This window comes from Oryctolagus cuniculus, chromosome 3 (genome assembly GCF_964237555.1).
Source record: "Oryctolagus cuniculus chromosome 3, mOryCun1.1, whole genome shotgun sequence".
Classification (NCBI taxonomy): domain Eukaryota; kingdom Metazoa; phylum Chordata; class Mammalia; order Lagomorpha; family Leporidae; genus Oryctolagus; species Oryctolagus cuniculus.
The window spans coordinates 140,933,315-140,958,596 of NC_091434.1; the positions used below are offsets into that span (position 1 = coordinate 140,933,315).

Below are 25,282 nucleotides of genomic sequence, written 5' to 3' on the forward strand. Positions count from 1 at the left end.
CTTATGAATTAACCACACAATCTCACTTGCTAACCGGAGCACAAGTTTATTATGAGACTTGAACTTCAGACTAAGAAATCTTCCTAAGTCACAGGCTAGCTTAATGGGAGTATGCATGAATGTGATCACCATAGTACACTCTCTTAAATTTTTGCCCTAGTGAGATGTTAAAGAAACAACTCAAAAGTAATGCCTGCTGTATTGATTTAGTTTCATACTAGCCTTGCTTTCAGAGTTGAGAAATAGGAAATGGTGTTGAATACCAGATGAGAGAGGATCTTATGAGAGAATTGAGCCCTGCCCTTAAAGGATGGCTAGGAAGTGTGTGGGTGATGGGAAGGACCTTGTACATCAAGGGAGCACATCAACAGGTGAGGGACACATGGACATGAACATGGGAGAGGTGCAGGAGCTCCGGATTAAAGCAATGGGCTCACATCCGGAAGCTGTAGAAAGAGCTGGTTGGAACGGTTGTTGACTTACGGCAAGTGTTGCAGCAAGGCAAAGGAGTTCAGAATGAACTATGGTGGATTTTGATCTGGGAATGTTCTTCCAAGAAAAAAACCAAATTGGGAAAACAGAGAGACTCAAATAAGAGAAAATGACAAAGATATTTCTGAGGAAGACCTAGAGATGTAGTAACACGGACCTGGGTTACAGCTAAGATGAGGGCAATGAGGCAGATTTTATGGAAACATTTCAGCCACTAACGTCCTCTCCATTGCACTCAGCATGAGGTGACACTAAAGTTTGAAGACTAGGATAGGAGTGAGAAAGTGGGGAGAGGTACGGCTGGTTCCAGAGGGAGACAATGTGGCAGATTTTGTCCAATGATCCTGAATTAAATGTAATGACTGGAAGTACAAATGGAAACATCCACTTGACAGGGATACAGAACTCCAAGCCCAGGGGAAGAAGATAAACTCGGAAGGCATGGGTGTAGAGGTGACAGTCAAGGCCGTCAGCCTGCATCAGCTCCCTGTATGGAAACACCTCAAAAGCAAGGAGAGGACTCCTAAGTTTAGTAACAGAACAAGTGCAGCTGGCTAGCAAAGGAACAGAGGGTGTCCTGTCAGAGACACAGAGTCAGACAGGCATGGTATCCAGGAGCCACATGAGAAGCGCTGGCCATCGGCGACATAAGCTACAGAGAGTAGTGCAGGAAAAAGTACCACAACTAAGTTGCTGGATTTTTCAATTAGGAGACAATCAGTGACCTTCAAGGAACAGTGTCAGCCCCTGGAAGGAAAGACAGCTTGTTTGGCCCTGGGCTTAACCACAGTATACCTACTGCATCTTTATTGCTTGCCTAAAGGATACAGATCCTAGAAGAAACAGGAAAGGAGAAATTCCAGGGGTTCTCAAGAAAGGCGGGAAAGGAATATAGGAAGGTACCAAAATTGATTTCATAGCGCCTAATCTGAATCTGTTTCGTCTTTCTACTAACACCACATCTAAAAATAACACTATCTCAAGTGGCAGGAGTTCTTGAAGTGTCACCTGAGAGCTAGAGTGAGTCACTGGAGGGGCAGGTAACCAAAATCCACCAAGAAAGAAAGGAGGGCAGCGGCCCCTGGAGAGCTCAGGTGTAACTTGGCTATTTTAAGTCACAGGTTGAAGATGATCCATGGCCTTCTACTGGCCCTAGTGACCTAGCTGATAACACCTGCTTTAAAGATTAACCACAACACTTCGGAAGCAAGGTGCAGTTTAGCCACAGCGTGGAAGCTACTCGATGTGTGCAAGAAGCTCCAAGGAAAGGTGGAAAGCCCAAGAAAAGGCAATGTCTGGAAGGACTGGAGGGATGGGTTGACTTAAGAAAAGCTATAACTCGGGGCAGAAAATAACTTTAGAGAGGCAGGATACTTTTCCAGGATAGTCCTAGGTACTGGACTGGCAAACAAAGAAGAGAATTTATTCTAAGAACATCAAATAAATAAGCTCAATATTTACAGGATTCTTCAAATATTCAAGGAAGTTACAAGTTTATGTAAGGAGAGTCTTTAAACTTGCCCTGGTAATCTTCATTTTTGTCCATTGGTGCTGCCAACATGACACTATCTTTTAGAAGGCTTTCTGCAAGCATCCACAGTAGACATCTTGTTAAAATTTTTCAACCCAAAGTAGCAGCACTGCACGTCTCTTCCCAATCCATCTTTTCCGGCTTCATTTTGATACTGTAAACATGTCTACTCTTGCTTTACCAATTTGTTCTGGTGTTTCAGCACTATAAAACACAACAAAAATAATTTTATATGGTACAAGCCATCATACTATTGATTTTCATATACTGAATATAATATATTCTAGGCACAGTGAAAAAACAAATCTGTTTCCATTTCTACTACAACAGAGAATAAAACTATTACCAAAAATTCTGAATTCTCTCAAAGTTTCATCAGTTGTCAACATAGTTGTTAAAGTTTTATCAGAGAGTCAGATATTTGGATATATTTTGCTATGCAATGGTCTGAATGGATCATTGATATGGTTATAAAAGCTAAATATAGGCCAGCGCCATGGCTCACTAGGCTAATCCTCCACCTGCAGCACCGGCACCCCGGGTTCTAGTCCTGGTTGGGGCGCCGGATTCTTTCCCGGTTGCTCCTCTTCCAGTCCAGCTCTCTGCTGTGGCCCGGGAGGACAGTGGAGGATGGCCCAAGTCCTTGGGCCCTGCACCCACATGGGAGACCAGGAGAAGCACCTGGCTCCTGCCTTCGGATCAGCGCGGTGCGCCGGCCGCAGCGTGCCTGTGGCCGTTGGGGGGGGTGAACCAATGGCAAAGGAAGACCTTTCTCTCTGTCTGTCTCTCTCACTGTCCACTCTGCCTGTCAAAGAAAAAAAAAGCTAAATATGTCATTCTCCATTGAAAGCTTATTTTGCAAATTCATCCCTTGTGTTCAAATGATGGTCTAATGCATTTTATCCCTTCAGTAAACTTACTCAGAACACTGTGGTTTTTGTTATCATTACTGATTATAATTACCAGCAAAATTAATAAAAATCAGAACATCTTAACTACTTATGTTCCATTATATGTAATAACTCATTTAATTAACTGATTATTGGTTGGCCATTTGATTTGTTAAAAGGTTTGAATTTTTCATCTTTGTTAGTATGTGTTGAAAATAATGATCTCTATCATTCAGAAAATAAAAAAATTATAATTTTTGTTAAAGTGACAGCCATTCTCTTTGATTTGTAACTGGCAAAAGAAGGTTTCCCTATGAGTTTGTAGCTGGCACGCAACCCCATGCCTGCCTTCCAGAGCTTGCTTTTCTCCAGCTCCTGTCTGTGAATCATGAACACACGATTTGTGAGCTCTCTTCAGTTCACCTCCATGCTGAGATCTCTAACCATTCTTGGGGGGAAATTTCAGGACCCTAGTCCTGGGAGCCATGAGCCAGGCCACCTCAGTTTTCTTACTGACAGCACCCAAGTCTCATATGAGAGATTAAGAACAGGAACACCAGATACAGAATCTCTGTCAGTCACCACGGACAGGAAATGTGAAAGCAACGGGGAAATATGTAGTTGGGTGCATATTGTCTACAAGTGCTGTACCATAAGCCTGCGGTTAATGTGCAATTCTGTAATGAACTCTGCACACAGTTGAGAAAGGCTGCTCCTGGAAGAGGCTGTCACTCCACCCCAGTTACAGGGCATGCCCACTATTCTAAGAGCACTCTGCTTTAATAAAGCATGGCTTCGGGAGGTAGCAGGGTGCTGAAGATCCAGCCACTCTGCCTTTGTATGTTAACCTCGTCCATGCCAGAAAAAGTCAAGGCTGTGCCTCTGACGCGTGTTTCTTCCTCTCACTTAGTTCCTCTCAGTGCACCTGTGCACAGGTGCAGGCTCACCTGGACTTCATTCCGCCAATACATTAGTCCCCCAGAAGACCCCCTTTCTGCTTGGATAAATGAAGGAATTCAGTTGATTTGAGGATTAGAACTCTTGAAGAAACTTTGCATTTTACCAGTAGGCTTTGTAGGTCGTTAACATTCATCACTTGAAAAAAAAAAAAAAAAAAAAAAAAAGAAGAAGAAGAAGAAAGGGAGGGAGGGAGGGCAGGCATTTGGCCTGGTGCTTACAATGCCTGCATCCCACATCAGAGTGCCTGGGTTCAACACCCAGCTCTGGCTCCTGATTCCAGCTTCTGCTGATGCGGACCCTGGGAGTCAGTGGTGATGGCTGAAGTGACTGGGTTCCTATTACCCATGTGAGAGATCTGGATTGAGCTCCTGGCTCCCAGCTTTGGTCTTGGCTGATCCCTTGCTGTTGTGAACATTTAGCCAGTGAATCAGCATATGGGAACTCCCTTGGTGTCTGTCTCTCTGTCTCTCTCTCCCTCCCTCCATTCCTCCCTTTCTCCCTCTCTCTCAAATGAATAAATAAATTTTATAAGGGTTTTATGGAGATATAATTCATATACCAAACAATTCTCCCATTTGAGGTACCCCATTCAATGATTTTTTTAGTCAACATCTAAAAACCCAAAGGGTTGCAAAACCATCATCACAATCTGTTTTGTCTCCTTAAAAGAAATTCTGCACCCATTAACAGATGTTCCCAGCTGCACTCCCCGCCCCCACTGTGCCCAGCCCTAGGCAACAACTCATTCCATTCTGTATTAGCCTATTCTGGACGTCACGGATATATGGAATCACAGAATGCATTTTATGACTGACTTCTCCAGTTTAACATCAGGCGTCATCTGCATTGTAGTACACATCAGTCCTCCATTCCTGCTTCCAGCTGAACAACATCCCAAGGCGTGGACACGCTGGGTTTGATCTACCTGTTCATCAGTCGATGGACAGTAGGTTTCTTTCCACCTTTTATGCTGCTGTGAATATCCATGGGTGAGTTTTGTGTGGATGCTTATTCCCAGTTCCCTTAGGTATAAACCTAGAGTTGGAACTCCTGGATACAGTAGTAACTACAGGCAATATTTGAGAAATTTACAACCCGATACCACAGAGGCTGCCCCATTTTACATTCCTACCAGCAACGTACAAAACTCGGTTTCTCTACATCCTCTCCAACACTTGGCATTGTCTGTCTGTTTGACTGTAGCCGTCCTCAGAGGTGTGAGCTTGTCTCCAATTGTCATTTTTATTCCTGTTTCTCTACTGACTAATGATATTGAACATCTTACCATGTGCTTGTGGGCCATTTATGTATCTTCTTTGGAATATTCTGTACTGTTTTCTAATACAGAGAAATAGACTAATGGGGAAAATTTGTATGCTAAATTTTACATTTTTAAATTTTATATTACCCTTTACAGAAGGGCTTAGGATAAAAAGGCAAATACTAGACACAGTTTGAAAAGACCCACATGTTATGGAACCTCTTGCTCAAACACACAAGGTCAAGGGTTCACCTGTGAGAGTGACTTTGAAAAGTCAGGGTAAATAGGCTTGTGTGCACACCACAGCAACCTTCCATAGCTACACCACTGTTCCTAATCATGGGTACCAGTAAGGGTGGGGTAATGTTGTAGAGGTTGTGATAGAGTTTTGAAAGCTTTACTTCGTGGGAATACAAAGGAAGGAAAAGACAAGAGATCCTGCCTCAGGTTTGCTCCCGAAATTGTGTGAGTCAGGTCAGGGCAGCTCATCTGTCTTCACTGGCAGAGTGGGAGAGTTGGGCTGCATTTTCTGGGCCTGAATATTTTACACGTCTCTCTGGGAGTACAGGGAAGATTGAAAAGGTTAAGACAAGCATGGGTGGGTCCTCTCAAAGGGGCTCTTTCTCCTGATGGTGATGATGACAATGACAACGTCAGGGCAGACAGTCATCCTGAAGTCTGCTGAGTATATCAAATACACAAAAAGCTGTGGAGGCCGCAGGGGGCCAATACCCTTGGCAGTAACATTTACGGAACAAACTCAATGTCATACCTACCGTGTGCTGGAGACGGGGAAGAGCTGGTATACATTCAGAAACGAAGCAAGGGAAAAGGTTTCAAGGATATGGAAAAGCGAGAATGTGCTCTGGGGCCATTCCCCACCCCCGCCCCACCCCAGCTCTGAGAAGGAGCAGCTGGTGGTGGCCATCATTATGGGGAACCTTCAGGATAAGTGATGGCACTTGCAGAGGGACCTTCGCCGAGACACTCGCAGGTCTCGGTAAACATGAAGTAATTAATTTTCACAACACCCTTGGGAGGCAGGAAGTGGTGTCTTCGCAGATCTGCAGATGGGGAAGTGTCAGCACATAAACATAAGTGATTTGGAACCCTTCACATGGTGCAGTTGTGGCAGGGCTGGGAATAAGGAGTCTTGCTGAAAGACAGAGAGGTTGAAGTCAGCTTCCAGACTCTCATTCTGAACTTCTATTCCAGCTCTTCCCCTTCCAGGGAATGTCCCCCCTTCTTATAAAATACTAGCACAGAGTTGTGAGATCCTTGTTTCACAGACATATTGCTACTGGATTTTATCATCATCTCCAGGAGTAGGCATTTCTTGCAAGTATACCTGCAGGATATCTGCATCCCAAAGCAGAGCGCCTGGGTTCAAGTTCCGACTCCACTCCTAATTCCAGCTGCCTGCTAAAGTGCACCCTGGGAAATAGCAGGTGATGGCTCATGTACTTGGGTCCCTGCCACCTGCATGGAACACCAGGTTGAGTTCTGGGCTCCTGGCTTTGGACTGGCCCAGTCCTGCCTGTTGTGGGCATTTGGAGAGTGAACCAGCAGATGGGAGATCTCTCTCTCTCTCTCTCTCTCTCTCTCAAATAAATATCTAAAATTTAAGATCATCACCTCTAAGAAAGGGCCTTCAAAATTTTCTAATTTAATGCTGTCATTGTGTGTATTAAGTTACTCACAACAGGCAGACCTTGTAAGTGCCAGAGTTGGAAATTCCAGCCCCTGGCTTATCTTTGCCTTCTGTCAGCTGGCTCTGGCTTTAGAACATTCTTCATGTGACCTCCCTCTGTGTTCTCTCCTGTAGGATGCCGGAGAGTCTCCCAAACAGAGGTCAGGGTTAGAGAGCCCCTAACCCTGTGGCTGTCAGCACCCCAGCATGGTCTGGCTCCTACATCCTCTGTGCAATCTCTCCGCTGAGTGGTTGCCCAGCTTGGGATTAAACACAGGCTGTGATCAGCAAGCCACCAGCTCCTGTATAAATCTCTGATCTGGGCAGGAGACAGACGTGTATGAAGCATGTGTGCAAGTCAGTGCATGGCTCTCTCTGACAAACACTATGAAAGAAAGAGAATACTTTGCTATGAGGGAAAATAACATGGAAAATATCTTTTTAAAAGGGATCTGGAAGACAATGTCTATATGAGAACCTGACATTTCCTCTGAGACCAGAAATACACATAGAGCTTACCAGGAAGCGGGGGTGGGCAGAGAGAGAGAGAGAGAGAGAGAGAGTGAGTCTGTTGTGCCTTGGGAACTGAGATGCCATGCTCCAGAGATGAGTGGCCAGGATGGAGGAGGAGAGGAGAGGGCCCAGCTCTGGCAGAGCCTTGGGGACCAAAGAGAGGTCTTTCAATTTATTTTTTAAAGGTATTTATTTATTTATTTGAAAGAGTTAGAGAGAGAGAGAGAGAGAGAGAGAGATTGGGCCAGCGCCGTGGCTCAATAGGCTAATCCTCCGCCTAGCGGCACCGGCACACCGGGTTCTAATCCTGGTCGGGTCGCCGGATTCTGTCCCGGTTGCCCCTCTTCCAGGCCAGCTCTCTGCTGTGGCCAGGGAGTGCAGTGGAGGATGGCCCAAGTGCTTGGGCCCTGCACCCCATGGGAGACCAGGATAAGCACCTGGCTCCTGCCTTCGGATCAGCACGGTGCGCCAGCCGCAGCACACCGGCCACGGCGGCCATTGGAGGGTGAACCAACAGCAAAAAGGAAGACTCTCTCACTGTCCACTCTGCCTGTTAAAAAAAAATGGACACAATGGCCAGCGCTGAGCCAGGCCGAAACCAGCATCCTGGAACTCCATCTGAGCCCCCAACATGAGTACAGGACAGGGACCCAAGCACCTGGGCCATCTTCTGCTTCATTCCTAGGCCATTGGCAGGGAGCTGGATTGGAGGTGGAACAGCCAGAACTCGAACCGGCGTCTGTACAGGTTGCCAGCATCACAGGCAGCAACTTAACACACTGCACCACAATGCCAGTCTCCCTTCCTTTTTTTTCAATCAGAGATCTTGAGGTTGAAGGTAAATGCCAAAGGGAGGGTGTTAGGCCGAGATGACTGCTGATGGGCCACGTGGGAGCTGAAGAGCAAGGGCCAAGGAGACAGCAGCTATGTGCAGAAGCTCTGAGGATCTGTATCAGACTAAACTACTTATCTGCAAAGTGGAGATGTCACTCCATTTCTGTTCTGTTTTCTAAAATTTACATAAATATTTTTCATGAGAAAGTACAGTCTTTGCTGTTCTCCGCTCTGATGTCCTGCCTACAGTCTCTGTTCCTCGGATGATTAATGGTCTCTTAATGATAGAACGTATAGAGATCCATAAACACAGATGATCACCTCGGAGAGCCTGTTTGCATTTAAGCCACTGGAGCCTTGGGCACCGTCTGGGTTTTACTGCCATCTAGTGTCTCTTAAAACATATGTTTGTGTTTCTGAACAAGACCTCCAAAACAGGGCGAATGAGCGAACAGATTTCTGCTTCTGGAGGGGAGAACCACTGTTTGGGCCTTTATATCACTTTTAAATCAATGTGAAATGAGTCTGGTCTCGTTTATAACCCTCTCTCTAGTTTCTATCCAGTTACCTTGGGTTTCATCTTCTGCTTTGCCCTCATACCAACTCTAAGGCTTTCGTTGGGAGAGTTCTCAGGAGTGCCACGTGAGGTAGATCAGTGTGCCCACTGCACAAGTGTTTGCCAAGTGGGAAGCTGAAAACCAGCTCGTATTCTTTGCCCAAGTCAAATGCACCGTGACAGGCATCTTGTCCTACTCTGCATGTTATAAGCAAGCAGCCCTGGGGTCACACAGAATTGGGAGGTGGGGGGCCATCGTCCCCCTGAGGCTTCTGGTTTTAGTATTAGTGTTAGTTTCCAATGTGGTCTGTTTTTATATCATTCAGAAAAACCACTTGGCCAAAATACGTGATGATCAAGCTTTTGTAGTCCTGTTGGCTTGATTTTGTTCGCCAAAATCCTGTGTAGATTATGGCAGCACCAGCAGCAGCATTCTTTTCAGAACAGGAGAAGGAATTACGTGCTTTTGTGTTCCCCTCCTCCACACACTGATCCCTGCATCCCAGAACACATTCTCCTTCCCACATGGCCTTCATTGTGATGCTCTGCTTCTCTCAAGGTCCCAAGCCACGCGTTTCCGTTGGCACCAGCCGGCTCCCTTCGACAAGCAGCAGACGTGGGCGATAGATAACGTCTATATCGGGGACGGCTGTGTGGACATGTGCAGTGGCCATGGGAGATGCATCCAGGGAAACTGTGTGTAAGTAGATTTTTCTCCCTTCCCCGATCGAAGCTGCTGATTCACCTTCCATCTAGGAAGTTGTTCAGAAACTGGTTGTCAGTCCTTCCCCAGCTACCGTAGGGTGTGCATTTTTCCTGAAATATGATCCTGAGTGAGTGTGGAGGTGAGCAGTCTCCTGTTTTCATGCTCGCTTGGGGATTAGGAAGAGCTCACTTGTGAGGAGGGTGTTGAATTATGATGGACTGGATTTGATTTCCTTTTGTGTTTCTGTGATCCTGGAAAAATCCATCAGAAGAGGTTCGGGAGTTCAGTATGTTCTTGCCAACAATAATATACAACCTAAGTATGTTTCCTCACTGTGCCATGCATTAGTTGCAATGTAGCTGGAGTTCCCATGTTGTTTGCCCAAGAATGTACATAAGGTCTGATCGATTTCCAGGTGTGTGTGATAAAGAAGCCTACTTTATTACTCCTAGAGAGCCTAACATCTTTGGAAGAATCTAAATAAACTGTGTGTATGCATGCATGTGTGTGCGTGCTATAAGCATCTATGTGTATTTGCAAAGATGACACCGTTGGATGAGCCAAGTTGTCAACAGAGAATTCGTAGTCCCTCCTCCACTGACCTCCACATGCCAGGGAAGTCTTTGAATGGTGATTTCAGCCCATCCACCTGAGCCCCCCGTCCTGCGTTCAGATCCCCTCTCCCCCTGAACACGGAACTCAGTCCTTTGCTTGGAGGTAGCCATTACTATCCAGAGTGTCTTTTGTAGCTAAAACCCAGACTCTTGGGTTCCTAATTGGCCCAGAGCCTGTTAAGAAAGGCCAATTTCTTAGGACCTTCCAACTTAGTTTGGTAGCTCCAAATGTTTATTAGCCAGGCAGAACTATGCTGGGTAGAGACAAGGCTTTCGTAAATTCTTTGAAAATGCTTCTGTCTCTCCACCTGTAACCCCAAGTTGCCACTTTAAGAAAGACAGAGGTAATTCATTCACAGCTTGGTTCTGACCCAAGGCCCTGAAAGGACAGCAGGTGATTTCTGACCGGTTCTGTGAACCTCAGTAACCTTCCACCTCCCAGGCTATGAGACAGAGTGGGCTTTGCTAATTTGAGGTCACACTTGGGGGAGCTTTGTTTGATGTTGGCTCTGCCTTTTCTCTTTCTCTCCACCAGCTGTGATGAGCAGTGGGGTGGCCTGTACTGCGATGAGCCAGAGACCCCGCTTCCAACGCAACTCAAAGACAACTTCAATCGGGCTCCTTCCAACCAGAACTGGCTGACTGTGAACGGAGGGAAGCTGAGCACGGTGTGTGGAGCCGTGGCTTCGGGAATGGCTCTCCACTTCAGCGGGGTGAGTGTTTGGCTGTTGGTTCTTCACTGCTGTACCCTCTAAGCACCCCCAAGTAGCTGAGTCTCTTTTGAAGTTTAATGAGCAAGTAGGAGATGATGCAGGATTGGGGACCCGAAATGCACAACCCCAATCTGAACTTGCAACTGTAGACAAGGCAGAAGATACTAATTATTCCCAGTGTGTTCCTGCCACAAATCATTTGAAACAATTTAATTATGCAGGGGAGTGTTAGCACCGGGCATGTTTCAATACACATTTAGAAAGGATTTAAATGAACTGGCATCCTGGTAGAGAATGTATGCACATTGCACGGGCCCTTCATCTGGGCAGAGCTCTGGTTTGAATTTAAGGAGCCAAAAACCTGGAAAATGAGCTAGGATGGATCTTGAATTTGTCACAAACAATTAATCCTTTCTATAAATTATTTTTTAAATAACACTTGGCAGTGATTAGTAGACATTTGTATGTGTAACATATTATTCTGTGGGTAACAGCAGCAACGTTAGGAATTTTGTTTGGGAAGCTTTACAGTCACTCTACATTGCTGCTAAAGATGACTTTGTTTAAAAATAAAATTCCTCCAATGCCAAGATTAAAAAGGCAGATTTTAAAAATCCACAAATTCATGATCGACTTTTTATTTTTCTACCATAGCCTACCTTAGGGTTTACATTTGTGCCAATGAAGTGTAGTGCTTTTTATTTATTACTTATTTTATAGGCAGGGAGACAGAAATCTCCCCTCTGCTGGTTCACTTATCAAATACCCACAACAGGCAGCAGTGGCCCAGGCTGAAGCCAGGAGCCAAGAACTCAATCTGTATCTCCCAGATGGTTGGCAGGGACCTAACTTTGTGAACATTTGCAGGCAGCTGGAATTGGGAACACAGACTGAACCAGAACACAGTCACTCTTTTTTCTTTTAACTTTTATTTAATGAATATAAATTTCCAAAGTACAGAATATGGATTACAATGGCTTCCCCCCCATAACGTCCCTCCAACCCGCAACCCTCCCCTTATCCACTCCCTCTCCCCTTCCATTCACATCAAGATTCATTTTCGATTCTCTTTATATACAGAAGATCAGTTTAGCATATATTAAGTACAGATTTCAACAGTTTGCTCCCACACAGAAACATAAGGCCTTTTGGCTAAGATCAAGTGTAACACAGTCACTCTTGTCCAGGTTGCAGACGTCCCAAGCAGTCTGTTCCCACTGCTCTAAACACCTGCCCCTAAAGTGTGTTACTTATATTCAGGATTTAGTCCAAGAGTAACAGGAGGACACTCACCATTTAGGACTTCTTTCTTCTTCTTCTTCTTCTTCTTTTTTTTTTTTTTAGATTTATTTGTTTATTTGAAAAGCGTATTTAGAGAGAGAGAGAAAGTCTTCCATCTGCTGATTCACTTCCCATATGGCTTTGACAGCCAGGGCTGGGCCAGGCTGAAGCCAGGAGCCAAGTGCTGCTTCTGGGCCTCCCCGATGGGTGCAGGTGCTCAAGCACTTGAGCCATCTTCCTCTGCTTTCCCAGGTGCATTAGCAGGGAGCTGGATAGGAAATGGAGCAGCCAGAACTTGAACCAGCACCCCTATGGTGCTGGTGTTGCTACACCATAATGCCAGCCCTACCATTTGTGATTTCTGTAATCAACAGTAAGAATGCAATGTTCAAGATATTCTTCCTGGGGTGGTACAAGGGGTTAAGCTGCTGTGTGGGATATCCACATCGCATATCTGAGTACCTAATATCCAGTCCTGCCTTAGCTTCCTGCTAGTATGCCTGGGAAGGCAGGGGATGGTGACCCAAGTGCTTGGGTCCCTGCCGGTCACCTGGGAGATTCTGATGGAATCCCTGGCTCCTGGCTTCAGCCTGACACAGACACAGCTGTAGTGTGGGCATCTAGGGAGTGAACCAATGGCTGGAAAATCTCTCTCTCTCTCTCTCTCTCTCTCTCTCTCTGCCTTTCAAATAAATCAATAAATAAAACTTTTTTAGAATTTAAAATAGTAAGTTACTCTTCCTAGCTTAGTGGGAATTCTTAAGGGGCTTGATTTCCCAATTATGTTCAACTAGTAAATATCTACTTCTCAGTATTAATTACTGAATTTATATCAATGACATTAAAATCTATAAAAGTTTAAATTTTAAAAATTATGACTATTAGTTCTAATTACACTGAAAGTTTCAGATGTGGTTATTTGAAACTTTTGTATTAAAATTGTGATCTGAACATGCTATCCAATTAATAGCTGATATCTGGTTAAGAATGTAATGAATGCCAATGATTGCAAGCAAATAGTTTAACTAAAAAACAAACAGAGCAGTTTCTTTCATTCTCATTCTTATTTTGCTTATAAAAAGTAGAAGAAAATCTCCTTAGAATACATTTCCCTTATAAGTCTTGAATACTGAAATTTCAAAGTTCTGTAGATAATTTCTGGATACTGGTGTGCACTGGGCAACATTTTAGGAGCTAGCACACCTAGAGAAGAGATGAGAAAGTCAGTGCCTCAGTTCCATGGGACTTGGATTACAAAAGAAATATAGAAGGGATGGAAACCAAAGACAATGTTTAATCCATAATCAATTTTCAATCTATAATCTATAAGTATTCCTTTTCTCTGTATCTGTGTGTTGTGTTCTGTTCCTCATCCCTAGGGTTGTAGTCGGTTGTTAGTCACTGTGGATCTCAACCTCACCAATGCTGAGTTCATCCAGTTCTACTTCATGTACGGGTGTTTGATTTCACCCAACAACCGTAACCAAGGTGTTCTTCTGGAATATTCTGTCAACGGAGGCATTACCTGGAACCTGCTGATGGAGATCTTCTATGACCAGTACAGTAAACCCGGGTTGGTATTCTGCTTTGTCTGTAACAGCTAACCTGTGGAGCAAAGGTGCTGGGTAAGGCTGGCCAGCAAACCCATCACTGGGGGCTGAAGAGCTCTCCGCCTTACTCATCAGCACAGGTTCCCTCTAGAATCAATGTGAAAATAGGTTTACAAACTACATAAATAGCTGGTTTGAATTTTATCTGAAGAACAATTAGTTTTCACATCCCAGAATCAAATGAGATATGCTATTTACAACATCAACAATGAATAAACCCGGTTCAAGCACCCATAGAAACGAATGAGCATATGATAGTTAATTTCAGTATCACTTTGGGAAAGGAGAAACAGAAATGCAAGTATTTATTTGTTTATATAGTGTTTTCTCAGTTCTAGAAAATTTGGAGCTAGAAAACCAACATATACAGTAAAATAGAAATACCCTGAAGAGGCCTGGATTCTATCTTAAAACCTCTTATTTTAGTATATGTGTTGCCAAAGCAAGCACAAAGCCTCTTATTTAAAGATCTTGAATAAAAATGATGTGGGAATTTTTAAAAATATTTTATTTTATTTTATTTTAGACAGAGAACTCCTATACACTGGTTTACTCCCCAGATGCCTGCAATGGCCAGGGCTGGGGCAAACCAAAGCTAGGAATTGGGAACTCAATCCAGGCCTCCCATGTGAGTAGCAGGGACCCAACTACTGGAGGCATCTGATACCCCCCAGGGCACATGTTAGCAAGAAGCTGGTTGTGAATGGAGCCAGGACTTGAGCCTAGGCACTGTGATATAGAATGCAAGTGTCCAAACTGACATTGTCACTGCTGGGGCTAATACACATCCCACATGGGTCATTTTAAAATGGGAGGCCAAACACAATCAATGTGACTAATTAGAGAGAGAGAGAGAGATCACTAGGGAAAAGAAATGGTAAAAATGGGCATATAACTAAATCAAGCAACATGGATAATCTTTGGTTTGTGACAAGCCAGGTACAGGTGTAAATGTGGGTAAAATAAAAAGAATCTTATTAATAATCATTTAGTTCAATATATATAGTTAAGAACAGGTTTAGCTGTAAATGACAGAAAACCCAAAAGAGCATCCACAAAACTTTCTCTCTCTCTCTCTCTCTCTCTCTCTCTCTCTCTCCCTCCCTCTCTCCCTCTCTCTCTCTCTCTCTCTCATAAATCTGACCTCACAATCAGTAGTCCAGGACTGCCTACGTGGCTTTGCAAGCATCAGAGACCTAGACCCTGGTTCCTTCTGACTTGTTCTTCCACACTCACCTTGCAACTTCCATCTCACGGTCTGAAAGGGCAACCAACCCTTCCCTGTGCCAGCCAGCAGAAAGAAGGATGGGGCAAGAAACATGTGCTAGCTCTCCCCTTTTTCAAAGATGTATATGTTTATTTGAAGAGCAAAGTGACAGAGAGAAAGAGAGGGATCAGTCTTCCATCTGCGGGCTCACAACCCAAATGCCTACAATAAGCCTGGGCTGAGCCAGGCCAAAGCAAGGGATCCAGAAATTCCATCCTTGTCATCCACACTGGTGCCTTCCTCTGCTACTTTCCAAGGCACATTGGCTGGGAGCTGGAATGGAAGTGGAACGGCCTGGACTCAAACCAGCACTCCAATACGTGATGCTGGCATCGCAAGCAGCAGCTTAATCTGCTGTACGACAACACTAGCCTCTGCTGCCTGCCCTTAAGGACACTTTCTAACAGGGCACATATTAGGATGCTTCAAAAGTTCATACAAATAGAATCAAAACTTAAGTATTTTTTAAGGTAAAAAAAAAATTTGAGGGGCCAGTATTGTGGCACAGCAGGTTAACCATCACATGCGACATCGTCATCCCATATTGGAGTGCCAGTTCCAGTCCAAGCTACTCTGCTTCTGATCCAGGTTCTTTCTAATGAACCTGGGAAGGCAGCAGAAGATGGCCCAGGCCCTTGGGCCCCTGCCACCCATGTGGGAGACCAGAATGGAGTTTGTAGCTCCTGGCTTTGGCCTGGCCCAGCCCTGGCTATTGTAGCTATGTGGGGAGTGAAACAGATGATGAAAGATATCTTTCTGTATGTCTGTTTCTCTCTCTCTTTCTCTCTTCCTCCCTCCTTCTCTCTCTCTCTCTCTCTCTCTCTCTCTCTCTCTGTGCCTTTCAAATAAATGTAACTTTTAATAAGTTTATGGGAATATAATTAAAAGAAAAGTTTACTTTGGTGCAAAAAACTTTTTGAAGTCCATGCATATAAGGGGAAAAATTTATGAAAATGCCTATGGAAAAACTGTTTGGCTTTCAAAATTTTACACCAAAACACATATCTTTAAAAAAATTTATTTATTTATTTGAAAATCAGGGTTACACAGAGAGAGAAGGAGAGACATAAAAGAGAGAGAGGTCTTTCATCTGCTGGTTCACTCCCCAACTGACTGCGACAGCTGGAGCTGTGCCAATCCGAAGCCAGGAGCTTCCTCCAGGTCTCCCACATGGGTGCAGGGGCCCAAGGACCTGGGCCATCTTCTGCTGCTTTCCCAGGCCATAGCAGAGAGCTGTATCAGAAGTTGAGCAGCTGGGACTCAAACCAGTGCCCATATGGGATTCTGGCACTGCAGGCGGCAGCTTTACCCACTATACCACATCATTGGCCCCAAAACACTTATTTTTTTAAAATTCCATTTTTCCACACACATTTTGCATCCACATTCCACTGGCTAAAACTTAGTCACATAGCGACATCCAGATGCAAGGACAGCTGGACATGTTGTCTTTCTTATGGGCGACCTTGATAGAAAGATAAGCTCTGTTATAAGGAAGGAAGGGAACTCTGCCATGGAGGAGATGCCAGTAACCTCTACCACAAGCAAAAAATTCAAACCCTGCACTTTGATTAAACCAGAAACTAAATGGAGCACAATGAAATCGTGTTTTTAAATAATAATAATAATAACTAATAATTTACTCATCTCTTGGTAGGAGATAAAAGATAAGGCAACTAAACTGTGTCTCTGGTCTGCATGGAGGGATTTATAAAGACTGTCAGGTTCCTGAACACGTAAGCAGGATGACATAGAGGCAGAAGGAGTAAGAGTGTACCTGTCTGATCTACTTTGTTCTCTGGAGGAGAAACAACTTGACTAAGGGAGGAGCAGTGGGCATGATTTATTTAGACTTTTCAGCCTTAAATTTCCACTCCAAGGGTTTTTAAAATGTTGCCAAGGATTTATCCCAGGAAGAAAACTCACGTGGACGTGGAAAAATAAGACAAACCAATGCAGGAGACTGTGGCTCTGGGTAAGGAATTGTGGCTGTAGACCCTCCAGGAACTGATAAAGTCCTGATGCTATTTAGCCCCTTTAAAAGGTTTGGCAAACATGCCAACTCAGTGGCAGTAAATCATAGGATGATCTCATAAAGAGAGTATACAAAGGAAGAGAGGGCAGAATAGCTTCAGCGTTGGCAAAATGAACTCTGGGAAGGACTTGCCAAAGGGGCAGTGGGCTCTAAGCTGCCAGGGACCGCACAGATGAAGGCCCAAGAGGCACAAACTGCACTTCACTTCCCCCAACCAAGACACACTCAGCCATCATGGCCCAAATGGTGCATAAAATGATAGGCACAGGGGCCGGCGCCTTGGCTCACTTGGCTAATCCTCTTCCTGCGGCACCAACATCCCATATGGGCGCCGGTTCTAGTCCCGGTTGCTCCTCTTCCAGTCCAGCTCTCTGCTGTGGCCCGGGAGGACAGTGGAGGATGGCCCAAGTGCTTGGGCCCCTGCACCTGCATGGGAGACCAGGAGGAAGCACCTGGCTCCTGGCTTCGGATCAGCGCAGCGCCGGCCGGGAATGCCATTTGGGGAGTGAACCAACAGAAGGAAGACCTTTTTCTCTGTCTCTCTATCTCACTGTCCAACTCTGCCTGTCAAATAAAAAAAAATGATAGGCACAATCCCAAAAGATGTTTTAAAAACACAGTCTGGAAACCCAACTGGAAGCATCATGGCTTTGAATGAATATTGGTTGGCTCTAATCTGAAACACAGCCCAGCCTTCTGGCCAAGGTATCTCAGAAACACACACACACAAAGGGAGGCAAAACAAAATCAACAGGAGATGTTGTGAAAAAGAAGCAAAGATGTGTAAGACACAGACCAAAGTGACTGCCACTGAAACCCTCAGTCCAAGGGGACTCTTCGTGGATGAACTTGGGCTTGACACTGCGGGAGATGGATTGGTGTAGATCAAAAGACAATATTTGATGCAAAGGACAGTAAGCCTCAGGAAATTATTTTCCCCAACAGACCTTATGCATTGTCAATATAAATAAATTCAAAACAATTTAAGACATTTCATGGATTTTTAAAGCATAGTTGTGTTTAAGGGGTATTTCTGACCTCCTGTCTGACTGATTAAAGGTCATAGTGGGACATGGAGCCACTCTTCCCCCATCTGTCCTTAGTGACTGAGCCAGGGATAGACTGCTGTGCTTGTCAGCTCATTGCTCATTGGCCATTTCTTAGTGTCATGGTTTTTGTTGGTGGTGATTTTGTTTTATTTTGTTTTGCTTTGTTTTTTACAACTTATTTATTTGAAAGTTGGAATGACAGAAGAGGGAGAGAGAGAATTTTTTTTTTTTTTTTGGACAGGCAGCATTAGACAGTGAGAGAGAGAGACAGAGAGAAAGGTCTTCCTTCTGTTGGTTCACTCCCCAAATGGCCGCTACAGCTGGCGCGCTGCACCCATCTGAAGCCAGGAGCCAGGTGCTTCCTCCTGGTCTCCCATGCAGGTGCAGGGCCCAAGGACTTGGGCCATCCTCCACTGCACTCCTGGGCCATAGCAGAGAGCTGGACTGGAAGAGGAGCAACCGGGACAGAACCAGCGCCCCAACTGGGACTAGAACCCAGGGTGCCGGCCCTGCACGTGGAGGATTAGCCTAGTGAGCCACGGCCAAGAGAGAGAATTTCCATCTCTGATTCACTCCCACAGATGGCCGGCAACAGCCAGGTCTGGGCCAGGAGCCAGAAAACTCCATCCAGCTCTCCCACATGGGTGTGGTGGAGGCCCAGGCACTTGGGCCATCATCCACTGCCTTGCCAGGTGCATTAGTAGGGAGCTGGATCAGAAGTGGAGCAGCTGGGACTTGAACCCACACTCTGGTATAGGATGCCAGAGTCACAAGCAGGGGTTTAACCCACTGGGCCACAACACTGCCCCTTCGTGTCATGTGTTTAATAAAGCTTGTAAACCAGGTTGTGTTAGTACCACTGACAACTAATAATGTCCATAGTAGTCTTGGTCTCAGTCCATGCAGCAAGCCACAGTCCACTGTGCTCCTCAGGTGGGTAGCTCCAGGATACTCAAAGCTGTTTACGGCCGGCGCCGCGGCTCACTAGGCTAATCCTCCACCTAGCGGCGCCGGCACACCGGGTTCTAGTCCAGGTCAGGGCGCCGGATTCTGTCCCAGTTGCCCCTCTTCCAGGCCAGCTCTCTGCTGTGGCCCGGTAGGGCAGTGGAGGATGGCCCAAGTCCTTGGGCCCTGCACCCCATGGGAGACCAGGATAAGCACCTGGCTCCTGCCATCGGATCAGCGCAGTGTGCCGGCCATAGCGCACCGGCCGTGGCGGCCATTGGAGGGTGAACCAACGGCAAAGGAAGACCTTTCTCTCTCTCTCTCTCTCTCTCACTGTCCACTCTTCCTGTCAAAAAAAAAAAAAAAAAGCTGTTTACATTCTATTTCCCCATGCTCATAACTCCTGGGATTTCATAAAATCAAGCCAGGTAAGGAGGGTTTGTTGTAGGTGGGTTTTTTTTTTTATTCACATATAATAATTATACTTACGGGATATGGTGTAATATTTTGATACATGCATACATTATATAGTGATCATATCAAGACAATAAGAATCATGATGGTATCAGGATAATATCATTCACCATCAACAGGTATCATTTCTTTGTGGTAAGAAGGTTCAATATCTTCTAGCTATTGTGAAACATGCAATACATTCTTATTACACTGTAATCATGGTCTCTACAAATTATCTTAGCTAAGTCCTCGGCTCCCCGCCGTGTGGCCTGCAGCCCGTCATTGCTGCCCGGCAATCTTCCACTCACCTGAGATACCTGACCAGGTCATCCCCCCCGCCTCCCATCATTTTCCTCCAGATTCGTGAATATCCTCCTCCCTCCTGATGCTAAAGAGATCGCCACCCGCTTCCGCTGGTGGCAGCCCAGGCATGACGGCCTGGATCAGAACGACTGGGCGGTCGACAACGTCCTCATCTCGGGCTCTGCGGACCAGCGCACGGTGATGCTGGACACGTTCAGCGCGGCGCCAGTGCCGCAGCACGAGCGCTCCCCGGCCGACGCCGGCCCCGTGGGGCGGATCGCTTTCGACATGCTCATGGAGGACAAGACTGCCGGTGAGTGTTCAGTGGTGCCAAGTCAAGCCCCCGGGGGGTGAAATGCCGTCTTTGTGTTAGTTTTCCCAGAAACCTTTTATTTACAGAGTGCAAACTTCATTCCTTTCCTAAGTACTACTTTAGGAACATGGTGATTCTTCCCACCTACCTGCCCTCCCTCCCTTCTTCCTCCTCCCTCTCCTATTCCCATTCTTGTCTTTTACTAAGATCTATTTGCAATTAACTGTATACACATACGATTAACTCTATGTTGAGTTCAACAAATAGTAAGGAAAAAAACTGTTCCTCAACAGTTGAGACAAAGGCTGTCCAAAATCATTGCTTCTCAAAGTGTCAATTTCACTTCCAAACATTAGCTTTTAGGTGCTCTATTAGCTGTCACAAATCAGGGGGAACATACGGTATTTGTCCTTTTGGGACTGGCTTATTTTACTAATTATGATGTTTTCCAGTTTCATCCATTTTCTAGCAAATGACACAATTTTGTTTTTTTTTTCTACCACTGTGTAGTATTCCATGGTCTATACATCCCATAATTTCTTTATCCAGTCTTCAGTTGACAGACATTTGGGTTGATTCCACATCCTAGCTACTATGAATTCAGCTGCAATAAACACAGGGGTACAGATCCCTCTTTCATATGCTGATTTCATTTCCCTTGGGTAAATTCCCAGGAGTGGGATGGCTGGTCATATGGTAGGTCTGTATTCAGATTTCTGAGGTATCTCCCTACTGTCTTCCACAGTGACTGTACCAGTTTACCTTCCCACCAACAGTAGATTAGGGTACCTTTTTTCCCACATCCTCACCAGCATCTGTTTGTTGACTTCTTCATGAAAGCCATTCTAACGGAGGTGAGGTGAAACCTCATTGTGGCTTTGATTTGGAAATGGGGTCTTTGGATCTGGGTCTTCTCAGAATGAAGTGTGAGGCTTTGCAGATGTTCTGAGGGCATAGAGACGCTGAGAAGGCTGGCACAGTCCTGTTCCTGTCAACCTTCCTGGCTGACACGGTAACTGAACCCTTCCTGTCGCTGAAGCCAGCCAGGGTATCTTGATAAATAGTAGGACAAAACTTCCACTTGTGTGTTTCCTGTTCCCTGTGGTGGGTAGAAAAGCAACATGGCCTGATCACTTATTTCCCTATCCCAAGATGAATGTTTTGGTTCTGCCGCAGGGGAGAGGCACGTGGGATGGCATTTCCTGTTTCAGATCATGGCCCAGGTCTTGCTTGTCATGGCTCAGGACCTCCTCCCACAAGTCTCATTTTTCATGCCATGCTTTCATTTCATTGGCCCTATCCTGGTCACCTTTTTTAAAAAAAGATGCCTTCCATGAAGTATGTTTCCTAGTCTTCTACATACCTAGCTGCACCACTGAAAACATAGTACCTTCAGGGAAAACAGAGATGTTTGTGTCTCTCCGATCACCAACAGAAGTGTATTCAACAGTGGAGACAGACACCGTAGAAGCGGACAGTGGCACTGGGTGTCAACACCCTACTCACCCCAGCATCATGCCCAGAACAATCTGGATAATTTTACAATAATAATTTTTGTTTAAAGACTGAGAAGAACCTTCCAGGGGAATGGCATAGGCTGGAAAACATTACAATTTAAGGAATTTTAATAATTTGAAACACTGAATTATTAATGCTTCATTGTAAAGGTAACACATGTTCACCAAAGTGTTAAACTGAGAAAATATGAAAATCTTGAGGATAAAAATAAAAATTACCCAATGGATGACCATTCTCACTACTGTGGCATGCTTTCTGAGAGCCTTTGGTATCTACACACATATTTATATATGCATACTTCTGCAAAAATTACAGACTTACATTATATGTTGATGAGTTTTTTCATTTAGAATTAAATCTTGATCCTCTCCCTATTTCCTTAGAACCCTTTGAAAGTAAAATTGTAATAGCTATCTTATAGTCCTCATGATTTATCATTTGCCTATTGCTAAATATTTGGGTTACTTAATTTCATGAACTCATTTATTCATAAATAAAATGGCACAGTTATTTCTTTATCTGTATTTACTAAAAATCACCCTTGTAAATAGAAAAAGCTTAAAATGTCCTTCCCCACTAAGTAGTCTCATTCCCTTATTTGCTTATGTATATCTGCTTCAGAACTTGGCTAAATTATTCATTTCTTTTTTTTTCCGTGGTTTACATTCATAGAGCAATTTGAACTCAGTATGAATAAAAGCAAATACAAAGTAGCTTTCCAAGAACCTTAAATACTGTTTTTTACTTGAGGCTTTGTTGGTGCCATATGTTGAAAGAATGAATTTTCCGATTCCTGTCTGTCATGCGAAAATGGTGTTCCTAGAAACCAAGGCATGTGCTGACAAAAGTAGAGTTTCTAGGAGATGGACAGTTGGTTGATGAATCCTCCTTCATCAGGATTGCAGAGTTCTCGCATAAAATAGACACCCCAAAATGAACCGGCTCGGAGTGTTCTCCCTGGAATTCCGATTTCTGTGCCTTTGGACTCTTCCTGTCATGTAGCATTAAACATGGTTCCAAATCCCCTGGACTGAAGACACAATGATGCGAGTGCAGTAGCCATGGAATCCCAGAGATAAGCTGCTTGTTCTGCAGGCCTGTGTGTGCTTAGACAGAATTGAAAGGTGAAGGCTGGATGACAGTTGCAGTCTTCTATCTCCTCTCTGGCTCCTCTGAGGCCACCCAGTGCTGCTGCTTGCACAGGGGTCCCCAGCCCTCAGTTGCTCCAGTTCCTTTATGTTGTAGATGCTGCGGCTAACCAGAAACTTTTAGAGAAACATTGGACCTATAAAATCGAAGAATATTGTGAATTAGAACCAATCTTCCACTGGATTCCATTTCTGACCTTTCTGAGTACACATTGAATGTACTGTGTACTCATCAATGCATGGTCTTGATGCTTTCGTTTCTTTTGACTCTTCCAAACAAATCTATTTCTATTAACCAAGTACCTTTCCTCAGAGTGTTAACTCTGGATCTGATTTAGATCCACAGTGTTTAAAATAACCGTACATGAATAACCAAACACTAAGAATGCTGCAGAAGTAAACTTAGGACATGATTATTTTAGGGAAAATCCTAATTTCTTTCCTTGTAAATTAGAGAACTTACTTTTACTCTTGCAGTTTTATATGAGGATGGCAACTTAACTTAATAAATCCTTTGTTTACCCTTGATTTGTGAACACCTTAAATCCCAATATCTGACGATATGGTAAGGAAAAACTGGATTTTCCAAATCAAAATTCCAGATATGCTTGACAGAAACAAGCTGCTCATCTTCATTTCTGTTCCACTAAAGACATCACTGTGATCTCTCCCAAGGCTTCTTTCCCAGGGCTCCACCCCAGAGCTCATTGGAATCTTCTAAGATTGGCCGGAGCTAATGTTCTGATTTCCATTTGGACCCGACTCTCCGTCCCTGTTTGAGGGTGGTTTCGGCTTTGGCATCTTACTAGGAATGGTTGACATCTCTTTTCTCGCATCAGAATTCTTCCACTGCTCATAGAGCTGTAAAATAGCAGCTGGTGATTTCCAGAACCTTCTCCATATGCACAGAAAGCTCAGCATCCCACAGACTGGCCTGTGTCTGCTCTCTAACGCCGACTACACATAGGCAGGACGACACTGTCACGGGAGGAGGATACAGCAGGCAGTGGGGTGTTTATTCTGCAGGTAGCATGCTCTCTCCTCCAGGCAACGGGAAGCAACATGTCTTCCTGGCCGACATCCTGCCCACTGGGGCAAAGGCTATAGGGATGGTGTACTGTCAAGTAACAGTCCATTAGCTTTGAAAGACAGAATCCACACCCTAATGTATGAATCATCCTATAAGGAAACTCGCACAGAAAGGCAGATGGAAATCCGGTTTTTAATGTAGAAGTAGCGGCAGAAATCAATCCTGCATGTGAGGCCGCTCCAGAATTCTTCTACTCTGGATGCAGGAGCCCCTGTACGGGGTCTACACTTTGAGGGAGCACCTGGCTTAGAATCTCTTGATATACACCTAACAGTGGTGTTAACTAACATGTTGTCTTAAAATGTTAATGTAAGGTTTGGATGACATTTGTACTGATAATATTGATAATGCCCAATTCTCTTGTTCCAAGAGAAGCTTTTGGTCCCTTCAACAAATCTTGTTTATCCAAAATCCGGTGAAAATAGTAGGATCTCTGCCATGATTCCCTGCCACGGAACACAGATTCCCAGCAGAGTGGCTATAGACTTGGCCTGATAACCACACTCTTCCATCAGACCCGCTCAGCTCTGCCCTGTGGCAGCAACCTAATCCCAGTTTCTTAAATAATCTCCTTATAATACTTTATTTTCATTTTTCCCAAATTAAGAGAGACATTAAAATGACCACCACAGAAATACAAAATATTGTTAGCGATTATTATAAATAATTATACACAAATTTGATAACCTAAAAGAAATGGACAGATTCCTGAACACAGACACCTTGTCCAGATTGACTTGTGAAGAGCCAGATACCTAAGCAGTGTTGGCATTTAGCCCGGCAGTGAAGATGCCTGCATCCCGTATCAGTACCTGCATTCAATTTCCAGCTCTGACTCCTGGCTCTAGCTTCCGGCCAATGCAGGCCCTGGGAGGCAGCAGATGATGGCTCAAGTAATTAGCTTTCTATCACCCATGTGAGAGACCTGGATTGAGTTTCTGGCTTCTAGCTTTGGCCTTACCCAGTTCTAGTACTTGTGAAGTAAACCAGTGAATGTGAGCCCTCACTCTGGGTGTCTGTCTGTCTGTCTGTCTGTCTCTCTCTCTCTCTCTCTCTCTCATACACACAAAAATATAAATACATTTTAAAAACATTCCTATTCAGAAAACACCTAAAAATACCAATGATAAGTAATGAGATTGAATCAGTAATACTTTTTTCCCAGTTAAGTTTAGCTGCACAATTGTTATGATTTGCCTAATAAATTGTAATTTCCCTCAAACCATTTCTGAACCCTGAAAATCGTTTACCTAATACAATAGGGTGGTTACCAGGGTCTGAGGAAGGGGGGAATGGGTAATCACTTTTCAATGGGATGAAGTTCCTGTATGTAGGATGAATAAGTTCTAGAGCTGTGCTGGGTAGCATACTATCTAATAGTTAACAATACAGCATTGTTCACTTTAAAATATGTTGAGACAAGATCTCAGATTTGGTGTTCTTACTGTCCCTCCAACAAAAAAGAAAAAAAAAAGCCCATAACACAAAGACTGTAAGGAAAATTTAG

General features: G+C 44.5%; 1 protein-coding gene and 1 pseudogene across 3 annotated transcripts in view; one reads left to right on the forward strand and one right to left on the reverse strand.

Moving 5' to 3' along the window:
* The window catches only part of RELN (reelin), a 538,293-nt gene that overhangs the window by 483,421 nt on the left and 29,590 nt on the right, over nucleotides 1-25,282 (forward strand). For all 3 annotated transcript variants that reach the window (XM_070071183.1, XM_051849694.2, XM_051849695.2), the window contains exons 47-50: nucleotides 9,287-9,427; nucleotides 10,583-10,760; nucleotides 13,421-13,614; nucleotides 19,763-20,019. In XM_070071183.1, the coding sequence (XP_069927284.1) occupies nucleotides 9,287-9,427; nucleotides 10,583-10,760; nucleotides 13,421-13,614; nucleotides 19,763-20,019 (770 nt within the window). The remainder of the gene's footprint in view (nucleotides 1-9,286; nucleotides 9,428-10,582; nucleotides 10,761-13,420; nucleotides 13,615-19,762; nucleotides 20,020-25,282) is intronic.
* LOC103348712 (cyclin-C pseudogene) lies at nucleotides 23,403-25,143 on the reverse strand (annotated as a pseudogene).